This window comes from Hyaena hyaena, unplaced genomic scaffold (genome assembly GCF_003009895.1).
Source record: "Hyaena hyaena isolate Hyena2069 unplaced genomic scaffold, ASM300989v1 scaffold_25, whole genome shotgun sequence".
Lineage (NCBI taxonomy): Eukaryota > Metazoa > Chordata > Mammalia > Carnivora > Hyaenidae > Hyaena > Hyaena hyaena.
In genome coordinates, this window is record NW_024080657.1 from 4,987,193 (window position 1) to 5,013,730 (window position 26,538).

A 26,538-nucleotide genomic window follows, 5' to 3' on the forward strand; every position below is an offset into this window, starting at 1 on the left:
AACGCTGGGGGAATATGGAGTAAAGGGAACACCTTCTCAAATATATGTCAGTAAAATAGGACAGTGACTGGTGAACCCTGCTTGCTTATTTGTGGGTAAGTAAGAAGATACTCTACCTGGGAAAACTTCAAAGTGATTTTCTGAAGGTTACCTTTGGCAACAGAAACAATTTCGAGTTCCAAAAATTCTTCTTGGAGCTCTTCTGATAAAGACAAGTATCAGGAAGAAAAGATTCTTTGTAAGCTTATAAATGGGATTTTCAAATCAGACACAAGAAAATATCACCTGAATTCATCCTCTAGGAAGACTATATGAAATGCGTTTTCTCCCTCTTTGGAATAACTTTTGAAAACTTTATGCTTGAGATTTTTACCAAATGAAGACATTTAACCTCCAAACTGCTCTATCTATAGATGAGTTTGGTCCATAAATGCTTGCTTGCTCCCTGAAGTTCCAGGTTCTTCAACAACAGTGATCAAATAATATGTAACAAAACTATGTGTGATGTATATACTCTTTGATCTAGCAATTCCATTTCTAGGAATACAGTCTGAAGATACATCTCCAACAATACAAAAATACAGATGAGTGAGGTTACTCACTGCAGCACCTGCAAATTAATAAAATGACATACATGATGAAACATGACTGAATAACATAGGCCATCTACAGTGGAGTACTATGTAGCTGTAAAAACTATTAAGAATCCTGGGGCGCCTGGGTGGCTTAGTCGGTTAAGCGTCCGACTTTCGTTTAGGTTGTGATCTCGCGGTTCGTGGGTTCGAGCCCCGCGTCGGGCTCTGTGCTGACTGCCAGCTCAGAGCCTGGAGCCTGTTTCAGTCTGTGACTCCCTCTCTCTCTGACCCTCCCCTGCTCACGCTGTCTCTCTCTCTCTCCTAGAAATAAATAAAACATTAAAAAAAAAAAAACTATTAAGAATCCTACAGACTGATATAGAATGATTCTAAGCTACACTGCTAAGTGAAGAAGCAAAGTGCTAAAGAGTATGAATGCTACCTCTGGAGGAAGAATAAGAGTAAGAAAACATGCATATATCTCTCTCTGTATTTTTACAGTTTATGTATTTACTTTGAGAGAGAGAAAAAGTGCAAGTCAAGGAGGGGCAGAGACAGATATGTGGAGAGAGAGAATCCCAAGGTAAATCCACGCCGTCAGTGCAGAGCCTGATGTGTGGCTCAAACTCATAAACCATGACATCATGACCTGAGCCAAAGTCAGATGCCCAATGGACTGAGTCACCCACGTGTCCCTCTAAGCAATACCACCTAGACAGGACAACCGTCCCATAAAACTGACAGTCTATTAGCCAGCCTCACCCCGAAGTTCTCATGTTGTTGTCCATAGAGCTTCACCAGCCAAGAAGATTTATACCTTTACTTTTTAGTAGTTTGTACTAGGAAAATAGGTAATTTTGGAGCATTCCAAACAGGAAATTACACTGTAATAACTACTTACAGAAAATTCCACTAACGCCCTACATAGACAAGCTTTTCTCAAATTTTCCTCACAGCCTCCTCTTCAATCCCCAACCTCCCGGCTTCTTTGCTAGAATTGAGAGTTAGAAACGGAGTGCTGGATCTGAAGATGAGGAGAAAAATCAGGGTATATGTCACAACACTGTTCTACTGTGAGTCACAGATGACTCTGCCCCCACAGATTCCAGGTATTAAACATTTTTATCTATCAAACCCCATTATTTCAAAGTGACTCATCATCTCATTTTTAAATTAAATCTTATAAAATATCCACCAAAGTCAACAGGAAAAAATCAGTTATTGCCATAGTGGGTTGCCACATCCACCAGAGTCAGCAGGAAAAATCAGCTATTGCCATAGTGAGTTGCCACTGAATTCCCGAATTCAGAACTGAAAACAGCCCGCGATGCTAGTTGCTGCCTTCACATACATGCATGTGGCTGGGGAGCATAGCCCAGGAGCCACCTCGCCTCCAGGAATAACCCTGCCGAGAAGCTTCCAGTCCAGGCCTTGCCAGGCCCTGATCCTCTTCCCAGAAGTACAGTACTGAAAACATCGATATTATTCCCAAAGAGCTCATCTGTACACTTAATTCAAATTTTAATGCTCATGTTAGTTTAGTCTATATACAGAGAACTGAGTTGGGGATAGACTATGAAGATACTGGTTAAATGAAAAAAAAAAAAAATACACAAAACTAACTGTTTTGATACAGACATGGTCAGCTGTAGACAAAATGAGAAGCTAATCTACCCTGTCTTCAGACCCTTTAACTATATCATTAGCACCTTTAAAACAATTATCCTGGTTTGTGATATTATTCTAGTAAAATCTGAAAAAAGAGTTACATATGTATAAGATGAAAAGGCAAAGTTTTAAAAAGTAATCTTGGGGCACCCATTAAGTGTCTGACTTCGGCTCAGGTCATGATCTCGCAGTTTGTGAATTCAAGCCTCGCACTGGACTCTGTGCTGACAGCTTGAAGCTGGAACCTGCTTCGGACTGTGTGTCTCCTCCTCTCTCTGCCTGTCCCGTGCTCGCTCTCTTTCTCTCAAAAATAAAAATAAACATTAAAAAATTTTTTAAGTAATTTTATTAAAAGTTATAAAAGCAAATAAAAAAAAAACTTCAAAAAATGTAGAAGGTTAGAAATGACCAGCCATCCCTTTCTGCACCAAATCCTCCTTTCCAGAGTGAACTGCCTTTGAACAATACCACCCTAACTTCTATATGTTCATGCTCTAGTTCTTTATCAACAGCAAGCAATACCTGGTGACATCCTGATATGAAAACTGATTTAGATCTAACACACCTCCCCTACTCTTTCCTCGGGTCTTTTTATTGAATTCTTTTAGAATAGGCAACATGTTTTAAATTTTCATTAATTGTTTCTTGTTTTCTGACTGCTCCTGTTTCATAACCCATCCTTGTTTTGCAGACAAAATATTATCTTGAATCCGAGGATGCTAACTTAAAATTTTTACAAGTTTTTTTCCTGGACTTTTTTCTTCTGAGTACAATTGTTCTGCTCATCATTCCTTTTTCCTCTTCTATGTCATTTAAAGTTTTCCTCTGCAGTCTCACAATCTTTGGTGGATTGTTCCTATTTAAAATGAACAAGTGCTGATAACAGAGGTGGCTGGTGAGACCAAGCCTCACCCCTGAAAGAGTCTAGCGTAGAACTCTGTATACATGGGTGGCCGCCCCTCTTGCCCCCTTTTAGGGTACAGCCAGGGACAGACGGAGCAGGAGCTCCTGAGGCCCCTTTCTCGACCGTGAGAGTCTCCAGTTGGGAGTCCCAGACTATCCCCCAGGGCAAAGGCTTAATATCTTTAGAGCAGCTGCCTGACTTCAGCCTGGAGCTGATGCCATACGACCGCTGAGTCTGCAGGAGGTCCCTTCATCATCACGTCTATTTCTGGCCTGCCTCCCATCCCTTCTCCAAGGCTGCCAGGTCCCTTGTGAGGAAGAAGCATTTCTACCTCTGCTACAAACAGCTCCTGCATGTACTCTGAGCTGGGACTCCCCCACAGCATTTATCCATCATACATCAAAATTCACAACATCTCTCATCTTTAAAGATGTATCCCCCTCTGTCCTTCCTGTTGTTTTGCTGTTATTATTTGGTTAGGAAGTGAAAATAAAAGTATGCTTGGTGGCCATCTTAAACCTAGAAGCCCAACCCCCTTTATGGATTCTCCCAGGAGCCAACACTCTTCTTCTTCCTGTAAGCAGCTTGAGGTAATCTCTGAAAATTGTTTGCTACTCACCTGACCCAGAAAGCCTTACAAAATCATGCCAATCAAGAGGTTCAAATCTTTGTGTTCACTTTAAGAATACACGTGAAACTCCCTACATCCGAAAAACGCCATGAGTATCTGAGGATGTGACTTTACATAAACAATGTATGCTGTTCCGGCGCTACAATGGCGGAGGTGGTAGGTGTGACCGGGCCAGACAACCGGGCTGGACGCAGGGTGGGTGGCCCAAAGACAGTGCTGAATTTTTACTGCACATGCTTAAAAATGCAGAGAATAATGCGGACATAAGGGTTTAGATGCAGATTCTCTGGCCACTGAGCACATCCAGCAACAAAGCCTCCAAGATGTGGTGCAGAATTTACAGAGCTCATGGTCGGATCAGCCAGAACACGAGCTCTCCTTGCCACATGAAGACGATCCTCACTGATAAAGAGAGCAGACTGTTCCTGAACCAGAAGAGGAGGTGGCAAAGATGTAAAAGATATCCCAGAAGATAGTGAAGAAACAAAAACTTACAGCCTGGGAATAAATTCAGCATAAAATAAATGCAAATAAAAGTAAATGCCGGGGGGGGGGGGGGAAGCACAGAAGCCTTCCCCTCCTCCCAAGAACATTTATTTAAATGTCTTTTGCTCTTTTTGCTTTAAATCTTTTCTCACTATTAATTCCTTTAATACCTGGCTCAATACTCACCACATCCAAGGGACTCCCAGGACCACAACTGAAGCACTCTTAATCTGCCAAATCCTTCAGCTATTCTGTATATAGTTATACTAGGTTCTTTCATTTGTTTCTCTTTTTGCCTGTTTTTTGAACACCTGCAAGACTGTTTCTCTAACTGGTGATAGCTCCTCAGTGATAGGGCTCAGAGATGAGGCGTCTATGACACTTTCCTTCCTCTGCTATTCCACTCCCACCAAAAGTACTCATAAAGAAAGCAAGGCACACAGGAGGCACTAGAAATACACTGAGTAAATAAATAAGCAAGTATTCATCAGCATTATTATTTAGTTAACTGTTTCCTTTCAGATCAGGTCGAAGTCCACTATGTGCCCAACCCTAATTTAGAAAGCCCAGGGGGTTAGAGGAAGCGCTGCAGGTGCTCTCAGAATAGGAATGGAGACTTAGTCCAAAGCTTCAGAGGTGAGTCTCTGCCATTCTCATGCACATCTCCTCCCTGCTTCACATAAAAAGCCCGGACGGTTCCAAGCACAGATTTTACTCAGAACTCATACTTGTCTTCGCGTTTGTCTTCTTTCTTCTAATAAGCGGTCAGAATATAAAAGCAAGTCCCCCAACAGAAAGAATGTCGTTAAGACACACTCCTGAGCCTAATAAACCCAGCCTCAATAAAGATCTGCACTCTTAACAAAGACAGGTGATTTACCTTCAAATAGGGAAGCAGAGCTGAGCTGACTGAATTTCACTGCCCTTTCTGCATCACAGTGTCAGCTGACTCACAGCTCACATGGTTATATAATCAGAAGATCTGGGCTTAACTTTCTAGAAGCAACCACCAAAGAAGAAAATTAGAAAAGGCAAAACCTTTCTTCCAGGGTGTTACTAAACTTACTGGATTTGGGAGAAAAACATTCTGCTTTGTTGGCTCTTGACCAGCCAAGACAAATGGGGGCAAAATGTACAGCCCAAGACTTGGGTTTTGTTTGGGAGAATAAAACAAAAAACAAAACAACTCCTACCAACAAGCAATTCTCAGACACCTGCAGGGTGTTAGAGAATTCCACTCGATTCTGACACTGTTTAGCTGGAAAAGCACCAGGTTCCACAGGTTGAGGGCTCAGCGCCACAACACTGCACCTACCTGCCCAACCACTTCAGACACTGAAGCCCAGGCTCCCGGCTCTCCTGACCAACCGCTATATACTGGAGGGGCAATGACCCTCCTCAGGTTTGATGGCTTTGCTAGAAAGCTCACCGAACTCAGGGAAACACTTCTGTTTACCAGTCTGTTAAAGGATATGACAACAGATACAGATGAACAGCCAGATAAGGAGAAACACAGGACCCTCCGTCCCTGTGGAGCTGAGGTGTGCCAGGTATGTGGATGTGTTCACCCACCAGAAAGTTCCCCACACCCCTTACTATTGGGATTTTTTTTTAACGGAGGTTTTCTCACATAGGCACTATCAATTATTAACCCCGCCTCCAGCTGCTGTCCCCTCTCTGGATAATGATGGGCAGGATTGAAAACTCCAAGCTTCTAATCATGCTTGGTCTTTCTGGTGACCAGCCCCCCCCACCCCCACCCCGAGTCATCTCGCTAGAACAAAAGATGCTCCTACTGTTGTTATCACTTAGGAATTTACAAAGGTATAGGTGCCCTGTGTCAGGAACAGGGTCAGAGACAAGCATGAGAACAAGGGATGCTCCTAGTGTTCTTACCACTTGGAAGATTACAACAGTTTCAGGAACCCTGCGTCAGGGATGCACCAAAGACAAAATATTGGGCTACGAGATGAGACTGGTATTAGTATCACTCAGGAAAGTACACAGGTTTCAGGAGCTCTGTGCCAGGAACCGGGGCAGAAACCAATACACGTATTTCTTATTACTTCATAGGACTAATCACACTATTCATCTTTTTTCCTCTTTTTGGTTTTCCATTCCTAACAGATGTTAAATATAAAAATACAAATATGTTCCAGGGCGCCAGGGTGGCTCAGTTGGTTGAGCGTCCGACTTTGGTTCGGGTCATGATCTCAAGGTTCGTGAATTTGAGGCCTGAGACAGGCTCTATGCGGACAGTGCCTGGGATTCTTTCTATCTCCCTCTCTCTCTGCCCCTCCCCCACTTGTGTGCACACATTCTCTCTCACTCTCAAACTTAAAAAAATGAAAATGTGCTCCATTTCCCCAGGGATCTCTCTTCTGTGTCTCGAAGGATGGTCTAAGAACCAAGTACACTCTAATTATCTGGCAGGCTTTTGAATTATAGATTCCTGGACCCACTTCAGACCAAAATCACCCCCTCTGGGGACGAGTCTGGGAATCTACTTTTCTAACAAGCTATCCAGGTGATTCTCTGATGCTCAGCCTCTGCTGAGCATCAGAGATCCAAGTAGATGTTACTCCACTTAGACCAGGTCTCTTTCAAGAGAGTATAGAAAGCATTCTGACATGTGTAGAAATTCCAAAGCTTATGCTCTGCCTTCAACAAACAAAATGAATACCAACACTCAAGAAGACTCTAGGTTACAAACACAACGTCCAGCTCAATCAAAATGCCCAGCTTCTGATTTAAGAGAGTGCAGCCTAGGGGGCACCTGGGTGGCTTAGTCAGTTAAGCGTCCAACTTTCGCTTAGGTCATGATCTCGTGGTTCGTGGGTTCGAGCCCCGCGTCGGGCTTGTGCTGACTGCCAGCTCAGAGCCTGGAGCCTGTTTCAGAGTCTGTGACTCCCTCTCTCTCTGACCCTCCCCTGCTCACACACTCTCTCTCTCTCTCCTAGAAAAAAAAAAAAAAAATTTAAAAATTAAAAAAAAAAAAATAAGAGAGTGCAGCCTAAAGGGCTATCAACCTACTATTCAGGCACTCCTCCCTAGACAGAGTAAGAACACCACACAGCTTCACACACACTGCAATGGGTCATCTTTCCTGCTAACCGAGCTGTGCTTTAATGCCATGAAGCTGACTTTTACTAAAGGCTATTCCAAGAAAGAGAAATATGAAATTCACAGGCACGTAGATGCACTGGAGGCCCAAACTGTTGATGAGGACAGTATCCACTACATCATGTAATGTTTCTCAGTGAGAAATTTCTTTGGCCTCCCTAGAGAACTGCCATGGTGGTTTTCTAATACCAAAGCGCTACCAACATTATATGACGCCCCAGGATCTGACCTGACACCTGCCCACCTTTCTGATCCGCTTGCTGCCGCTATACAGGCCCTGTGTGTCTACATATATACAGGTCTGTGATTACGCTTGTACGCACACACACAAGTGTATCTTTGTATGTCTTCTTATGCCAGTGGTCCTTCGTCTTTGGGAAAAGGTACTGTAATTAAAAAAACAGTAAAAGCTAATGATCTATACTAAGTGAAACTTAAATTTCAGAGTCAGGGAAACAACAGCCTAACTTGGCTTCACTGAAGAGCTTTCCTGATTAAGTTTTATACAATAAAGAAGTGAATTCAGCTCACTCTCCAATATAATTTGAAGGGGAAGGGAGAGATGGTCATTTAAAACAAAAGTCTTCTTGCTTCTCTTACTTGGGCATTTCAGACGTTTATCCCCTATGCAGTACATGAATATTCATCACTATTGATGTCATTCTTGAAAAGGAAAATCTGTTAGACGATCACCTGTTTAGAAGAGGAAACGTGTCCAGTTATGTACTTGCGGGGCAAGTGCGAGAGAAGCCGCACAGGGAAAAGCTGGAGCCACTTTGGTCTTTAACTGTGCAGTGTGCAAAATGAAATTCTACAGAAGGGCCATGGCCTACAAATAAAAAACCAATTTCTCTGACACTGGACTCTCCCCACCACTTTCCATTCCCGACATCCCTTAGTGAGGCATAAATAGGTGCAGAGCTGAGGGAGAAAATAGTGGGAGCCCGGAGTCAAATCCTAACAGTGCTGCCCATCAGCTCTGTGCCTTAGACAAGTTACTTTTAAAATGTTCATTTCTTGGGGTGCCTGGGTGGCTCACTTGGTTGAGCGTCCAGCTCTTGATTTCAGCTTCGGTCATGATCCCAGGGTTGTGAGATCGAGCCTTGAATCAGGCTCTGAGCTGAGTGGGGAGCCTGCTTGAGATACTCTCCCCTTCTCTCTCTTTCCCTCTTCCTGCTTATGCTTGTTTTCTAAAATAAAGTAATAATAACAAGGGAGGGGCACCTGGGTAGCTCAGTCAGTTAAGTGTCCACTTCAGCTCAGGTCCTATCTCACAGGTTCGTGAGTTTGAGTCCCACATGGGGCTCTGTGCTGACAGTTAGCTCAGAGCCTGGAGCCTGCTTTGGATTCTGCATCTCCCTCTCTCTCTATCACTCCCCTGCTCATACTCTATGTCTCTTTGTCTCTCAAAAATGAATAAACGTTAAAAAAAAATTTTTAACAAATAAAAATAAAAATAAATTTAAAAAAATGTTCATTTCTTTAGTTAAAATTGAGATACCACCTACTATTATTTAACAATGGGAGTTTTTATATCTTATATGGGTCTTATTTCCAGGGAGAAGAGCTCTAACCATTTGTTCTAGGAAAACATATGCGTAAATATAATATATAAATATATATTATATATAACATAAATATGCAAAGTATATGTTACATATATAATATATAAACATATAAACTCTTAATGTGTCCAACAACCTGACAAACCTCTGGTGACTGACCCCTGAGAGCATAAAAGATACAAAGCATAGTGGCCCTGACTCTAGGCACTAAACTGATGCTGATGAGACAAGTCGTACACACAGGACGATGACAGTTTCTGATGGAGAGGCACCTTCCACAGAGGGAAACATACAAGACTGGGGAGGAGGAGGGCTAAGTCTGACACACCCCTGTAAACAAGTCCCTTCTCAGTGAGTCCCCCTTTCCCCTGCTGCAGAACGACAGGTTAGACTCGCTCTCCTTCAGTCTTCCCAGGAATGAAAGGCTCTGAGTTACAATGGGGAGCAAGGCTCCAAGTGCTCTGGAAGAAGGGACCTGCTGGCACACTGGGCTGGGGGGTTGGGAGGAACTGGGACTTGCACTCGGACCTGCAGGTGGAAAGCACTTGGGATACTGGGAGACGCACAGGGGCACGATGTGGGGAGAACCAGCAAGAGCGATCCGGGAGAAACAAGTCAAGCGTCTAAGGGCCAGGAAGATCTGCTGTCAGAGGAGTGAGGGAGGGGTCAGACCCCAGAGCATCTGAATAACAGAAAAAGGAGTCTGGATTTTGTCCTGGAAGCAGTAGGAATAATCAGAAGTTTCGAAAGTTAGAGGAAATCCCATTTTCCGGTCCCCAGTTTTACTCCCAAGGAGGGAAGGATACTGGCAACATATTTTCAACCCTTCTTCAAAGTCCTCCCACTTCTCTGATCAGGGACCCGACTGGCGAGACTGGGAAAAGGAACAGAGCACACACGCTCCAGCATGTGCTCCAGGCTCCAGTGCCTGCTGTTCCAGTGGAAAAAACTCAACCAAGGGAGGAACAAGCAGCTCAGCTCCAGCCGCAAGCTGGTGGAGGTTCTTCAACCCAGTTTGTAGTCAGAAAGCTCATCACTGCACCTCCATCTCTGCGGACTACTTCCAAACTGATCTGGGGAGGGAGGGGACGAAGACATTTGATTCACCACCTTTTCCAACTGCAAACAGAAATAAGATTACAGCAGTGGTTCAGAAAGATGAGCCAGGTGGAAGCTGGCAAGAGGGACTGAAGGCAAAAAAGGCTGGGAGCCCTCGAATCAGTGGCGCTTCTACAATAATCCAAGCAGTCAGTGAATGACATGCAACCACCAAGGGTTATCCAGAGCTAATCAACACATGTACTTGAAGGGGCGCCTGGGTGGCTCAGTTGGTTAAGCAGCCAACTTCGGCTCAGGTTGTGATCTCACGGTTCATGGGTTCGAGCCCCGCGTCAGCCCTGTGCTGGCAGCCAGCTCGGAGCCTGGAGCCTGCTTCAGATTCTGTGTCTCCCTCTCTCTCCGACCCTCCCCTCCTCATGCTGTCTCTCTCTCAGAAATAAATAAAAAACATTTAAAAAGTGAAAAAAAAAACAAACACATGTGCTTGAGCTAATCTGCAAGAGAATAAATCAAAGAGCACAAAAAACCGAGACTCGGTTGCCAACATCTTTTTTTCAATTACTGTCCTTTCATAACACTGCTTCTGTTGATGACTGGCATCTTTAATTTCTTTAATCAAAGGAACCAAAGCAATAAATATAAAAAGGACAAGAAGTGAAAGGCTCACCAGTGCAGAATCCTACCAAGCTACATAGGATTCTCTATTACAAGTCAGTCTTACATAGGCCCCAAATCAAGAGAAACCGTCATGTAACACACCCACACTGCGGAAGAGGTAGCCAGCTCCAGCCACAGCCTCACAAAGGGTGTCTTCTGATGTGAGAAGTTTACCAGCCTTTGAAAAGACTACTGAGTACTTCTTCACCCCACTTATAATTGATCACAATCAGGTTCCCTTAGATTTTTTTTTAATGTTTATTTATTTTTGAGAGAAAGACAGAGTGTGAGAGGTGGATGGGTAGAGACAGGAGGAGACACAGAATCCAAAGCAGGCTCCAGGCTCTCAGCTGTGAGCACAGAGCCCGATAAGGGTCTCAAACCCATGGAGAGCAAGATCATGACCTGAGCCGAAGTCAGATGCCCAACTGACTAAGCCACCCAGGTGCCGCAATCAGGTTCCCTTAGCATTGCTACACATATATAGGACACCCAAACTTCTTTTGCGAAATGCCTCCTATGGCCCCCAAATGGGCTTTATGGCAACGTCTGTATATTTATCCCCTTGTTTCACAGCCCACACAAAAGTCCTTTAAGCAGGTAAGCACCAGAGACCAGAGCTGGTGAGCTCAGATACCTATGGCATTCTATGGCCTTCTACAAACCAACCAGAGTGGTCAGCAGAGCTATGAGAGCCCTCCTCCAGTCACCCCAATTCTAAGGACTCAAGGACTCCTCTTTGCTTTCTAAGTCACCCCACTAGCTGACATCTGACTCTCCCCACATGTGCCAGTACCCTGAAGAACGCCTTTAGCTTCTCGCAAGCAACCTGGAGATGAAAGTCATGGCAGAAGACAGAGACTCACTATACCGCCTCACACATGCGTCAGAGATCAGGGCACACTCACTGCATTCACTGAAAAACGGCCCGTAAGTTTCCCTTTGTGAGAATCCTGATTTTTATCTGCCTCTCTTGACCTTCTTTAAGGTACTTTGGGTCCACTGTCTGTAAACTACATTCCCAGGATCCCCCCAAGGCTCTACGATAGATGAGAGATAAACCCCCCCGTGGGGCAGAAGGGAGTGAATATGATAAGGCAGTTTGCACTCCTATTATGAAATTATCCATCTGGTCCCAACAAATTGTCCTTAGGAAAATGAATTGAACCATACAGTAAATTCCTTGTCGTAGCACAAACCACCCAAAATGCCTTCTTCTCTTTAAAACTTACTTCCTACCTGCCTGACCCCACACAGGTCTGATGGTCTCGTTACTTTACGTGACCGTTCATATCAGTGTCCATGCTTTTATGGGTGCTCTTGGTTATATCCTGCCTCTGCACTTAAGATTTTAGAAACTTAAATTCCTTAAGTTTTTTTTAAGTACACAGAGATTATATATTTTTTGTTTCACATTTCCTCAGAACGTTTGAATATAATATTTTGCACAAAGAATTTAGAGAGACAAAGTGAAAAACATTCCATTTGTACACAGACGACCGGTACTGAGTGAAGAGTACATCTGGATCCTGATGGGATCTCCAGCCAGGACCCTCACCACCCACCCTGCAGTGAATCTGTACCCACACCCTCCAATCGCTGTACAGTCACTGTTGTCTCCACTGGCTCTGTGACTCATTTCCCAAGCACCTGCTGACACGTCGGGCACTGTCAGTCGCAGAGGGAGAGAAACAGAGCAGGGGCAGTCCTGCACTAGAGCTCGTAGCTGAGGGAAGCTGGGCGGGCGTCCTCTGGCTGCGCACACGCACAGCTCTCCTGGACAGCGCGCCTCCTGACAGCTGCCCCTCCGCGCTGCTGCCGTGCCCTGAAGCACCGCTTCCCCCGCGTCACACCTCTGACGTCCCCTCTGCCACTCCATACTGCTGTTGTCCCCCAAACCGCCCCCCCCCACATCACACCTCTGACGCCCCTTCCCTTACACCCTGTGCCTGCGAAGTCATTTTAATTCTTCTTACTCCAAAAGGTATGGCAAGAAATTGCAGGGCCAGTATTAAGGTTATCTTTCTCTCTTAGGTGGGGACAGTGGCTCACTTTGGATGAAAGTGGTAAAGTTATGTCTGGGGACTGGAGTAAGGCCAAAGGCAGGCCATTCTGTGCAGGCAGAGCCCAGGGCTCAGAGCAGGGGGGACGGGACACACACCTGGCCTTCTTGGACTTCGTCCTGGCTGCGGAGTCGGCGCCACTCCTCTTCTCTTTGGCCTCCTTGGTACCCGAGGCTTCCCGGGGCTTCCGCGCTTTCTTGGCTCCATCCTTCTGCTTGGGCTCCTTGGGCTCCTTGGGCCTCTTGGGCTCCTTGGCCTTGCGGGGCTCCTTTGGCTCTCTAGGCTCTCGCTTCCTCTTTGGCTTGGGCTCTCTGTCCTTGCTTCCCTTCGCTGCCCCCTCCTGCTCTCCTGGATCCTTTTTCTTCCTTTTCTTCTTTACTCCAGTGCCGCCTCCTCCACTGTCCTCCATCCCATTATGGGACGTCATTTTCCTAGGAAAAAGGGTCTCCGCTTCCTCTTCAGCAGCATACAGGTCCTTCTGAGGCAGACAGTGACTGGCGACATCTTCGATCTTCTCTTCCTGATCAGTGCTGCGGTCAAACGGGGAGGGGGATTTGTAGTCAAAATGGACAGAGGCATCAGACATTGGAGAGTGATTCAGAACCTTTAAACTTGACAACTGTAGAAGAAAGAGAAACGAGCTTATTACCTTTCCATTGCATGCTTCATACGAAAGAGCATTATGAAGTTTGAATGCATGGATCTGGTCAACGTTTACTGAATTCCTACCATGTGTTAGATCCTCACGTGCTAGGTCTTGGGGAGCCAGTGGCAACCAGGACATACTCTGTGTTTGCCTTTGCCCTTGTGGAGCCACACCGAGCCACTGTTAGCATATAAAAAATTTTGTATGTCAGCATTCAGCATAACACCCTCAAGGTCCATCCATGTTGCTACACATGGCCAGATTTCATTGTTTCTCATTGCCATGTAGTATTCCATGGTATAGATAAACCACATCTTCTTGATCCATTCATCTGTTGATGGACACTTAGGCTCTTTCCATGTTTTAGCTATTGTGGAGAGTGCTGCTATGAACATTGGGGTACATGTGCTCCTATGCCTCAGCATTTCTGTATCCCTTGGGTAAATTCCTAGCAGTGCTATTGCTGGGTCATAAGGGAGTTCTACTGTTAGTTTCCTGAGGAACCTCCACACTGTTTTCCAGAGGGGCTGTACCAGTTTACATTCCCACCAACAGTGCAGGAGGGTGCCCGTTTCTCCACATCCTCGCCAGCGTGGGGGGGAGGGGGGGATGGGCATGGAGGAGGGCACTTTGGGGATGAGCACTGAGTGTTATGTAGAAACTAATTTGACAATAAACTATTTGTTAAAAAAAAAAAAAAAAAAAAAAATTAAAAAAATTAACAATTTTTCCATAACCTCATTGTACCCTTTTATCAACCTCTCCTTATCCCCCCAACCCCAGCCACTGGCAACCCCTCTTCTACTCTGTTTCTATGAGTTTGACCACTTTATTTTATTTTTTATTTTATTTTATTTATTTCATTTCATTTTATTTTATTTTAGATCTCACAAATAAAGTGGTACCACGCAGTAAAAAAAAAAAAAAAAAAAAAAAAAAAAAAAATTTTGTATGTGAAAAAACAACTCTGAAAGATTTTATGTTACGGACCAAAATCTGAGCCCCTGTCTATACGGGCAACATCAGTGGTATCCCCACAAAATACTTCTACATCCTAGGCACACAGTTCGGACCCAGAATGGCATTTCTCATGCCAGTACACAAAAGCTCTGTTTAAATATGCACATACAGAGGCACTTGGGTGGCTCAGTCGGTTAATGTGTCCGACTTTGGCTCAGGTCATGATCTCACAGTTCGTGGGTTCGAGCCCCACATCGGGCTCTGTGCAGTCAGCTCAGAGCCTGGAGCCTGCTTCGGATTCTGTGTCTCCCTCTCTCTGCCCCTCCCTGACTCATGCTCTGTCTCTCTCTGTCTCTCAAAAATAAACATAAAAAAAATTAAAAAATAAACATACACATACAGAAAGGTGGCATCACTAGATGACAAGGATGCAGGGATAAACTCCCCAAATCTTTGCTTTCACATATCTTCAAGCAGCATCAGCATTCAGCTGGTTAGACTTTCACCAAGAAAACCTGGATCATTTAAAACTACATCTTTTAGGGGCACCTGGGTGGCTCAGTCAGCATCCGACTTTGGCTCGATCATGATCTCGTGGTTTGTGGGTTTGAGCCCCATACCAGGCTCTGTGCTGACTGCTCAGAGCCTGGACCTTACTTCAGATTCTGTGTCTCCTCCTTTCTCTGCCCTCCCCTGCTTGCTCTCTGTCTCTCTCTCTCAAAAATGAATTAAAAAACATTTTTAAAAATTTTTTAAAATTCTAAGAGTACATCTTTTATTTTGAACTAAAGGTGCCGTTCCTCTGCAAGATCATTTAAGTCCCTAGACTCCACACCAAATAACCTTTAGCCACTTACAAAAAAACAACTGCCCCTACAGAAGAAAGCTTTATTGTGAGAGATGCTATCAAGAAAGAATGTGTCACAGATGCTGAAGACATCTTCCTAAAAAGGAAGTTCTGAAACTGTTTTGAGTGCCATTAAATAAAGGTGCAGCCTCCCAAGGTAACCACTTTCAGGAAACATCCCTTTGGAAGCAGAAGTCACATCTCATACTTTCAGATCTGGTATCACAGAGTACATCTGTCATTTCATAACCAAGCAAGGCTGGCAATAATCTGATACTGCGGGTGCTGGTTTCAGGAAGAGCACACTCTCCTGGGTCAGGAACAAAGAAATAACTTAGGGAGAGCCTGGGAGGGACAAGCAGGCTTTCCAGGAAGCCGGCTACAATCATTTTTGCATGATGGCTTTAGGAACAGCACCATCTGTGAGTAGTCTGCTCCCCTAACAAGAGGCCTGGTGTCTGCTGAAGGGCACAGACACTTGCCTAGGTGGCGTGGCTTCATTCCAGTGTTCTGGTTATCCGATCTGTGCTCAGACCTCCTGGCCCACCCTGGGAGGGACGGAGTGCAAAATTCAGCTGCATATTCTCCCTTCTGTGTCTTGCAGCTCCCTTCCCTAGTCCAATACTCCCAAACATAACACTGAGAGTTCCAGGAGGAAAAGATGAAAGAAGGATTTTTTTGTAGCTTTATCATAAATAAAGTCCAGCCTCATAAATAAGCCTAAATCCAGAAAGAACTGGTCATTCTGGCAGCACTCACTACCAAAGAAAGAAAGAAAGAGAAAAGAGAGGGGCGCCTGGGTGGCTTAGTCGGTTAAGCGTCCGACTTTCGCTTAGGTCATGATCTCGCGGTTCGTGGGTTCGAGCCCCGCGTCGGGCTCTGTGCTGACTGCCAGCTCGGAGCCTGGAGCCTGTTTCAGTCTGTGACACCCTCTCTCTCTGGCCCTCCCCTGCTCACGCTGTCTCTCTCTCTCTCCTAGAAATAAATAAAACATTAAAAAAAAAAAGAAAGAGAAAAGAGAAGCAAGGAAAAGAAAAAAGAAAAGAAAAGAAAAGAAAATTCAATTGGACTACCTCACTGCTGATTTAGTTCTTAGGATGGCCTGGGAAAAGGAGAAGCTAAGCAAACTTCAAAGGAATTTAAAATCAAATACTAGAAAGTGCTCAAGATGGTAAATTTTTTACATGTAAATGGTTACATTTTTTAGTACAATAAAAAGAAAAAAAGAAGAGAAAAAGAAAAAAATGAAGCAACAAGAACCCCAAAGGTGCAGTAATAAGCACCCAGGTGTAGAGTTCAGATCCTGAGAGTACACCGCCATCCCCGGGATGTTCCTGAATTCCGTGCCAGGGACACTTGACCCTCAGGAAACAAGTTTTTGCTTAGCATGCAAGGGTGGACACACTAAAAAAATAAAGCAAGAGATACAGGTTAGTTTATTAAAGAGGTTTTCAAAGACAACACATTAAAGCCCTAATTCCACCAAGGCAGCTCTCTGTAGATAAAAGTGGGACCCTCTTTTCAACTCACACCTCATTTCAAGGTCTATATTTTGAAGGCTAGGGCCCTCCAAAGCTGAGGCAGATGGAGGCAGGTGGTAGAAACTGGATATTCAATCATCAGTCAAGAACAACAGCCACAGCTAACATTTATGGGACACATATCACATGGGTATACTTGGAATTATGCAAAGCTTGTTCCATGATATCTTCAATCTTTACAACAATCCTAAAAGGTTTGGGTAAAAACACCCATTCTGTGTATGAAGAAAACAAAAGATTATTGATGTTAGGCGATGTACTCACAGACATACACCTAGTAAGTGGAGGAACCTGGATTTGGACCTTCTGCCCAAAAGCTAAAACTCATTTCACTGAGCATTATATGACCTACATCCCGGGAAACCACTAATGACTGCTAGGCCACCAGACCAGCATGATTAGACTTGGTGAGAAAAGTTAAGTGTGAAGACCTATACAACCACTTGGGGAAAAGTTCCGGTAGTTCTTTAGAAACATAAACATGTAACTACCTGTCATCTCAGCAATTCCACTCTGAGGAACCACAAATAGTCATCTACTCTACCCCTCATTTTATACATAAGATAATCAGGTCAGAGAGATGAAGCAACTTTGTCAAAAGGTTATATTCCCAGGGAATGGCAGGGCCGGGACACCCTATAGCAAGTAGAGATTCCCAAGAAATGCAGCACAATTAGTCAATGTTTTCAAAAAGTTAGAAGTACTCCAAAAGGCAGATATCAGTAATAAAAAATATACAATTATAACCTCTAAAGTCAATAATACGCCAGGAGTATTTTTATTTTTTAAGGTACCTTGCTGGGGACTTGGAAAGAATATCTGTTGAGGATTTAAAACTATGACCAAAAATATATCTTTCAGGTGTCTCAAGGTCAGTGGAGAAAAGACAAAGAGGCTAAATAAATTGTTTCAGTTTCTACCAAGGACACTAAATCACCACTTTGAAAATGGCCCTAAAGGGAACAGATTGGAGATGATGGACCACCATACCACCAATAATTTATATTATATTGACAATTTACTAAATAGAGATGAGCACCTAGAACACAGGATGAAATGAAGAGGCTAAATGATAAAAAAGACATCCAAAAATACTACCTCATAAACCTTACCGTCAGCAATAAAACCCATTTCTCTGATTCAAAATTAGCAACCCAGGATATTCCTGGAAAAGACCCTTAAAGATGTGAATCCAGATAAACTGGATTTAGGTCAGCTGTAAAGGATTTAAGAACCAATGGAGAGATTATGGCCTAGGTCAATGGTTCCCAAACAGAGATTTAAGGACAAACCTGGGTTATTCCCCCAAGAATCACTCAAGAAAATCATCCATGGTACCACATGGATAGACTTTGAAAACATTATGCTAAGTAAAAGAAGCCAGGTACAAAAGACTACATATTGTATAATTCCATTTATATGGAATGCCCAGAATAGGCATACCCGCAGAGACAGGAAGTAAATGAGTGGTTGTCAGGGCCCGAGGGAAGAGGAAATGAGGCGTGTCTGCTAATACGAATATAGTTTCTTTTGCGGGTGATGAAAATGTTCTGACATCAAATAGTGGTGATCTTCATACTACCTTGTGACTACACGATAAACCAGTGAGCTGCACAAGTTAAAAGTACAGAAGAACTTACAGTATGTGAATTATATCTCAATTTTTAAAAATCCAACATAAGAATATATCGAAAATGGTCCTCCCATATGTTGCTGACAGATGCATCAACTATTAAAAAGCCTTTCTGCAGGGGTGTGTAGCAACAATATTAAAATTTTGATTATGGACATGTTTTTAAACTGAGCAATTCTTTTACAACATAAATTAAGGAAACATTTAGGTACTCCAAGACTCAGAATATCTAATGCAGAATTTTTAGTAAAGGAGAAAAACTATAAATAACCTATTGGTCAATCTTTAGCAAAATGTTGAAGTTACTAGCACATCCGTTATATGGAACAGTATTATGCAGCCACTGTGACATTATATTATACTATATATTATTAATTACAAAGTTTCAGTTGACATTAAAAAAAAAGTCCACAACATGCTGGAAAGTGGGCAAAAAAAATTCTATGATCTAATCCCATTTTCGTTGGGGTTTTTTGGTGTTTAAAATTTTTTAAGATTATTTTTGAGAGAGAGAGAGAGAGAGAGAGCACAAGCAGGGAGGGGCAGAGAGAGAAGACAGAGAATCTTAAGAAGGCTCTTTGCTGATAGAGCAAAGTCCTATGTGGGGCTCAAACCTACGAACCATGAATGAGATCATGACTCGAGCCAAAGCTGGACTCTCAACCCACTGAGTCACCCAGGAGCCCCCTCTGTTTTGTTTTTTTTTTAAATGCTATTTATCAACACTAGTTTTTAAAAATAAGTTCAGGACACGTATCAGATATTAACCATTGTTATGTCTGGATGATAAGACTGTGAGTAACATTCCCTCTTTTTTTCTTTTCTGAGAGTCATTATTTATTTGTTTCTATCTCCTATAACTAGAATGTAAGCTTCATGAGGCAGTGACTGCGGTATTCCCCACTATCTTTGTGGCTTATGGTAAAACTCAATCACATGATTATTGAATGAAATGGATATTTTCAATGTGAATAACAGAAAAAAGAAGCCTACAAAACTGTGCATGTAAACAAAACTGAGAACAACAAACTCCTGTGTATGGAAGAAACAATGGAAGAAAATCAACAGAAAGTGAATAGTATTCATTTGACGCTATGGAAATTTGGTTAATTTTTCTAAACAATAACAGATATTACTTTGACAATATTTGTAATAAAAATTTTTTTTTTTTAATTTTGTTTACTTCTGGGGGGAGAAAGAGAAAGGGGGGAGACAGAGCATGAGTGGGGAAGGAGCAGAGACAAAGGGAGACACAGAATCCGAAGCAGGCTCCAGGCTCTGAGCTCAATGCGGTGTTCAAACTCACCAACCAAAAGATCATGACTTGAGCCGAAGTGGGACACTCAACTGACTGAGCCACCCAGGTGCCCCAAAATATTTTCACATGTATATAATAATTTTATATACTTTAATAATGAACAGGAAAGGCTGTTTTGCCAGACAATTCATGCTCCTCCAAATTATCACGATTCAGGAATCAAAGGCAGAGTATGAGAGGTGCCGGCACCATGATCACATTTGACTGAGCGCTAGACAAAGACAGTGCTCTTTGCACTCAGGCCCGAAGGCTCCCCCTGTGCACCCTCCATCCCGAAGTGCTTCCATGCACCTTGAACCTGGTGGTAAGCATGGCCCAGCCAGCTGCTGATGCTGTCTGCCTCAAGCTCTTCCATCTTCTCCAGTAGGAAGGTGACAACGTTCTATGTTCAGATTTACTTCCTATCAAGAATTAGTTAAACATAAAAATGAGTAGAAAAGCTTATCTAAATTTGAGACCTCCTGACTTATTTTTGAAATGTTTTATTTATTTTTGACACAGAGAAAGAGACAGTGCATGAGTAGGGTAGAGGCAGAGAGAGAGAGGGAGACACAGAATCCAAAGCAGGCTCCACACTCCAAGCTGTCCGCAGAGTCTGATGTGGGGCTCAAACCCATCAACCGCAAGATCATGACCTGAGCTGAAGTCAGACACTCAACTGACTGAACCCCCAGGTGGCCCAAGACCTTCTGACACTTTTTAAAGTCCAAACAATAAAATGAAAATACAAAATAAGAACTACTATTTGTTATGAATGAGTTAGTCTGCAGGCATTTCAGGTGGCAAATGTTATTTTCCAATTAAAATGGGGAGAGGAGTGCCTTACTCTTTTACCTTCACTGTCTTTGGAAAGAATATTTCCTACGGTTACCTGACTGTGGGATACACTGTGGGACAAAAAACCCACATATTCTTGCCTTTATTACACTGCCATTGAGCTGTGCTGGGTGAGCAAGACCCAGGAACAAAGTTCAACTGTGTGTGTATGTCCTGTTTCCTCCTCCATTGAGAATATTCCATCTCTCTTCACCCAGGAGTCCTGTGTTCTGGGTGATAAAGCAGGCATTCTGATGCTGACGTGGCTCCACAGGTAGTCACAGCTGGTCTGCACCAGGGGACCAGGGGGAGGAAAGGTCAATTTCAGGCACCTGAGGATAATGCAGGGACAGGTGTCCCAGAGGCTCTCGGGTATACTTTCCAAAAGACATTTCTAGGGGTGCCTGGGTGGCTCAGCAGTTAAGTGTCCAACTTCGGCTCAGGGCATGATCTCAAAGTTCGTGGCTTCGAGCCCCACGTTGGGCTCTGTGTTGACAGCTAGCTCAGAGCCTGTTTCAGATTCTGTGTCTCCCTCTCTCTCTGACCCTCCCCTGCTCATGCTTGCGCTCTCTCTCTCTCAGGAATAAATAAAAAACATTTAAAAAGTTAAAAAACAAAAGACATTTCTATAAGAATGAATCAGACTGCCCAGGAAGAATGGACAAAGAAGAACAGGACCAAAACAGGACCAAAACCTGACAAACACTGATGTTTAAGGGACCCCAGAGGAAGAACGTAGAGAGAAAGTGAGAAGGAACAATCAGTCAGTGATGTGGTGAGGAAAAGTAAGGCAGTGTGAGTGTCACAGAAGCCAGAAGATGAGAGCCCTTTGGAGACAGAATGGTTACGGTAGGCATCACATGCTGCGGAGAAACTGGAAAGTTAAGGACTGAAGAGTGGTGGACAGATTTGCAAACTGCTTCTCACCAAAGTCCCAGAATCTGTCATTCCTATTCCCCAACTCTATTATCATATTTTTGCATTTAAAATTGGGGGAGAGGGAGGATTTTTCTCTTGCGATGTTTCAAGAGTATTAGAAATCTGATTTTTCCAGATCTACAAAGTCAATCTAAACCTTGTTAATTCCAGGCAGGAACAAAACTGGGGACAGGTAGATTATTAAATTCAGATGCTGACAGGGAAGAATAAGGAGAGAGAAAACAGTACTTAATAAGTGCCTTGGCCTATCCTCCAGTAACCCTCTCCATGTGATCATTCACATCCACAGGTCCAGCCACAGATACATGTAAATCCATTTTCTCCACAGGATGCTTTTAAACTTTCCCTTATAAAAAAAAAAAAAAAAAAAGATTTTATTTTTAAGTAATCTCTACATCCAGTGGAGGGCTCGAACTCACAACCCCTGAGGTCAAGAGTTGCTTGCTCTAGGGGCACCCGGGTGGCTCAGTCAGTTAAGCTTCCAACTTAGGCTCAGGTCATGATCCCACTGTTTGTGATTTCGAGTCCCACATCAGATTCTGTGCTGACAGCTCAGAGCCTGAAGCCTGCTTCAGATTCTGTGACTCCCTCTCTCTCTGCCCCTCCCTTGCTCAGGCTTTGTCTCTGTCTCTCAAAAACAAACAAACATTAAAAAATTAAAAAAAAAAAAAAAAAGAGTTGTGTGCTCTACCAACTGAGCCAGTCAGGAGCCCCTAAACCTTCCCTTCTTTAGGCTACATAATCACAGTTTCATCCATCATACTTCATATGAAGTGAGTCAATGTTCTCTTTTTTTTATTTTTCATTTTTTAAGTGTATTTATTTATTTTTATTTTTTAAAATGTTTTATTTATTTTCGAGAGAGAAAGAGAGACAGTGTGAGGAGGGGAGGTTCAGAGAGAGAGGGAGACACAGAATCCAAAAACAGGCTCCAGGCTCTGAGCTAGCTGTCAGCACAGAACCCACGCGGGGCTTGAACCCACAAACCATGAGATCATGACCTGAGCCAAAGTCAGATGCTCAACCGACTGAGCCACCCAGGCGCCCCAAGTGTATTTATTTTTGAGAGAGATAGAGCATGAGTGGGGGAGCGGCAGAAAGTGGAAAACAGAATCCGAAGCAGGCTCCAGGCTCTGAGCTGTCAGCACAGAGCCTGATGCAGGGCTCGAACCCATGAACTGTGAGATCTTGAGCTGAAATCGGACACTTTACCAACTGAGCCACACAGGCTCCCTCAAATGAGTCAATGTTCATTTACCATCCTGGTCACTACACTCTGGCTTTTCAAGTATGTTTCAGAACACAGAACGAATTATGACAACAACAAAAATCTGTCAAGGTACGTCAAAACATAGAGAAAAGGATTCAAAGCTCAGATTGCTTTCTTTGGAGGTGGGAGAATTTGGATACAGTCCATTTTAAGTACTTTTGATACATGACTCCAGGGTGAGGCTGTTTAAAATCATGGTTCTACTAAGCAATTTACCAACACTCCCTCTTTAGGCATGCTGAAAAGGCCTTCCGATGACTCCCAAATGGAAGGTCTGACTAGTATTACCCATTAAGACCCTCTGCAGGGTGACACTGAAAAGTCTAATAAATAAATTATTCATCCATATGATCAACTGTGTTATTCCTCTTTCACTATTCTGAATTGTGGGTCATTATCTGGTATTCTGTATTAGTGGTACCCACACGGTCCTCGGGACCCGAGTCCTTACCTCCCCCTAGTACAGCACAGGTGGGACCAACACTTTTGGGAATGTGGTGGCCAGCTAAACCCAAGCCTTTTACCTTCATTTATCATAGGACACCACCCAAAATTTAATACTCTGCACTCAGCCCTCTCCACTCACCTCTACTACCACATACTTCACCTTTCCAAACCCACCCATATGCCACTCTCTTTCCTCCCAAGCTTTCCTCCTGTGTCCTCAGAAACAACCTGCCCAAAACCTGCTCTACCTGGAAGACACCACCTCTTTAAAACGTCTCACACTCTTTGGTGGGGCTGACATGCCCCAAGCCCCCATACCCTCCAGTTCCAGCGTGTCCCTCCTCCACTGCGATGCAGAGCCCTGGCTCTTTTCAGGAGTATACCACCCACCCCCACCACCCTGCCCCTTGTAACTATGTGTTTGTAACCAGACTAAACGTTCTTAGACAAAAGACCTAACTTTGAGTCAATTTTGTAACTGGCCCCAAGCAGAACCTCAGATAGATCCTAGCAAATAAATGCTGAAAAACTCAACAAATATTTGTTTAGTGAATAAATTATATTCACATTCACCCTAAGGAAGGAAACAGGGTCTAATAATCTACAGAGCTTTGACATTCCCACCACTCATCTGAAGAAAACTCTTTCCACCCCACCTTTTCATTTTCTAGAGGACCTAGGATGAGGGGCTCTATTCATCTGACTTTTGGTCATGGGGTGGGGAGAGAAGGTTCTCTCATAATTACTGCAAGTCTGAGTTAACTTCCCGGTCACAGCTCCAGGTTTTACTCCTACTCACAGTATTACCTATTCCTATTGTGTTCATGCTTACAAACCCTCCTCTATATTGCACATGTGACCCCCAAACCCTCTTACCTGTATCTATCAAACAGTATTTACCATACTTTGTACTTCTCTCAGTCCCACACAACGAAGGAGCTGGGATGAATACGAATCCGTATTTCCTTACCAGAGGTTTGTCACCACTCATATCAGCAATGGATCTGTCCCCTTACGAAGAAATACTTTTAAGGGCCCCTGGGTAAGGCTCCGTCAGTTATTTTTTTTTTATTTACTTATTTTTTTTAATTTTTATTTATTTCTAGGAGAGAGAGAGACAGCATGAGCAGGGGAGGGTCAGAGAGAGAGGGAGTCACAGACTCTGAAACAGGCTCCAGGCTCTGAGCTGGCAGTCAGCACAGAGCCCGACGAAGGCTCAGTCACTTAAACGTCCAACTCTCGCTTTCAGCTCAGGCCATGACCTCACAGTTCGGGAGTTCAAAACCCACATCGTGCTCTGTGCTGACAGTGAGAGGCCTGCTTGGCATTCTCTCCCTCTCTCTCTGCCCCTCCCCTGCTCATTCGCTCTATCAAAATAAATAAATAAACTTAAACACACACACACACACACACACACACACACACACAGAAGCACCTCTAGCTGCACTATGCACCAGTAGTACTACAAGGGTTTTCAACGATTAGAATTCACATTTTATTCCTCTGCAAGATATTTTTCTGCCTAATACTGCTTAGTCTTTTTAGGGATTTATATACATATGCGCGCGCGCGTGCACACACACACACACACACACACACACAGATTTCTTAGAAAAAGAAGTTTATTTCTTTATATAGATAAGACTATAGTCCCTGATGACTCATTTTTAAATGTTTTATTATAAAAGCCTATTTTTCTTGCAACACTTCTTCAGGCAATAGAGTCAATCTCTAAGCCCTCTGTTCTTGGCACACTCCTCTAGGTATGCCCTTCTGGTTAAACAGAAGTGTAATTATTACCAAGTTTTGATTAACTTGCAAAATCTTTCATCTCGGTTTAATTTACCTTGATAAAATTTTGGACAGAGAAATGAGGAACTTCCAAGAAGAGAATGTATTTACATGTCATTTTCCTCCAGAGAAGAGAAAAAATGAATTCATAGGAATGAGGGTTTTTAAAGAGTGGGCATTTTATTTGCTGTTTTTTTTTTAAGTTTATTTATTTTGAGAGAGAGAGCACACACATGCACGAACAGGGGAGGGGTGGAGAGAAACAGAATCCCACGCAGGCTCCATACTCTCACCATGGAGCCCGATGCAGGGCTTGAACTCACGAACCAAGAGATCATGACCTGAGCTGAAATCAAGAGTCAGACGCTTAACCAAATGAGCCAGCCAGGAGCCCTGCTGTTACTTCTAACACTTTAGAAACACAGTTAAGGGAAAGGACAAAGCTTGATGGTTAATTTTCTCTATCTACTGGACAGTTTCCTTGCCACTGACACACTGAATGCCAAACACTTGATGAGCTACCCCATTTAATCCAATACCTTGTGAAGCACATATGCTTGCTCCCATTCAAATGACAGAGAAAAGGCACAAACTTGTCCATAGTTACAAAGCAAAGTGGTAGTTAGTTTCAATTCTATTCTACCAGGATCAAAGCCCAACTTCATTCTAGAACACGGGCCTCCTCTCTGTCAGGCAATGAACTCTACGCACATCCTGGTACCTAGAGACTGCTCTGGCATGAATGGAATTTTCTATCTTCATGCCCTGCAACTGCTCCCAGTTTAGTCACCAGCATGGTCTATCCCTTCCACCTCTAAGAGAAGCAAGATCAATTCCTCCTGGAAGTGGCTCCACTTAATTAACTTGCTCCCCTTTCACAGCTAATATGAACTTTTAAGTAGAAACTCCACCCTGTTCATCAATATTACTAAGTGAAAACTCCTCTAACCTAAGCTGTACAGTAGCTGGGACACTAAGGTCTTAATATGAATTAGTAAAATCTCAAGAGAAAGAAACCTGAATTCATGTTGGGGTAATTTTGGTAAAGAGTGGTTTTACTGAAGGGCACCTGGGTGGCTTAGTAGGTTAAGCATCTGACTTCAGCTCAGGTCATGATCTCACGGTTCATGGGTTCAAGCCCCGTGTCGGGCTATGGTGCTGACAGCTCACAGCCTGGAGCCTGCTTCGGATTCTGTGTCTCCCTCTCTTTCTGCCCTTTCCCCACTCACACTCTGTCTCACTCTCTCAAAAAAAAAAAAAAAAGTGTTTTTACTGAGATAAAAGCTTACCTTAAAGAATGTTTAAAACATTAAATATGCAGGACGTTTTAAGAAATATAAACCTGCCCATGTATCATAAATGATAATAGTTCTGAAGGGTTGGGGTTCTCTTCACTATTGTGTTCTTTTTAACAGAGGTTTTAATGTTTTACTAGATGGATGTGCTATGATTTAAATAGTCCCTGTTTTTGATGGACATGTAGGTTCCTTTCCATTTTTGTGGCTATAAACAAAGCAGCAATGAAAAACTTTGACCCAGCTGACACCTGTCTGAGTCTACCCATAGGATAAATTCTTGGCAGATGGAGCTGCACTCTCT

General features: G+C 43.4%; 1 protein-coding gene across 3 annotated transcripts in view; it reads right to left on the minus strand.

The window, feature by feature from the left end:
- The window catches only part of CHD6 (chromodomain helicase DNA binding protein 6), a 200,756-nt gene that overhangs the window by 118,809 nt on the left and 55,409 nt on the right, over window positions 1-26,538 (minus strand). For 2 of the 3 annotated variants that reach the window (XM_039227071.1, XM_039227070.1), the window contains exon 3: window positions 12,830-13,350. In XM_039227071.1, coding sequence (XP_039083002.1) covers window positions 12,830-13,350 — 521 coding nt within the window. Of the gene's footprint in view, window positions 1-4,450; window positions 4,534-12,829; window positions 13,351-26,538 lie in introns of those variants that run through there. The other variant, XM_039227072.1, reaches the window with a different exon arrangement.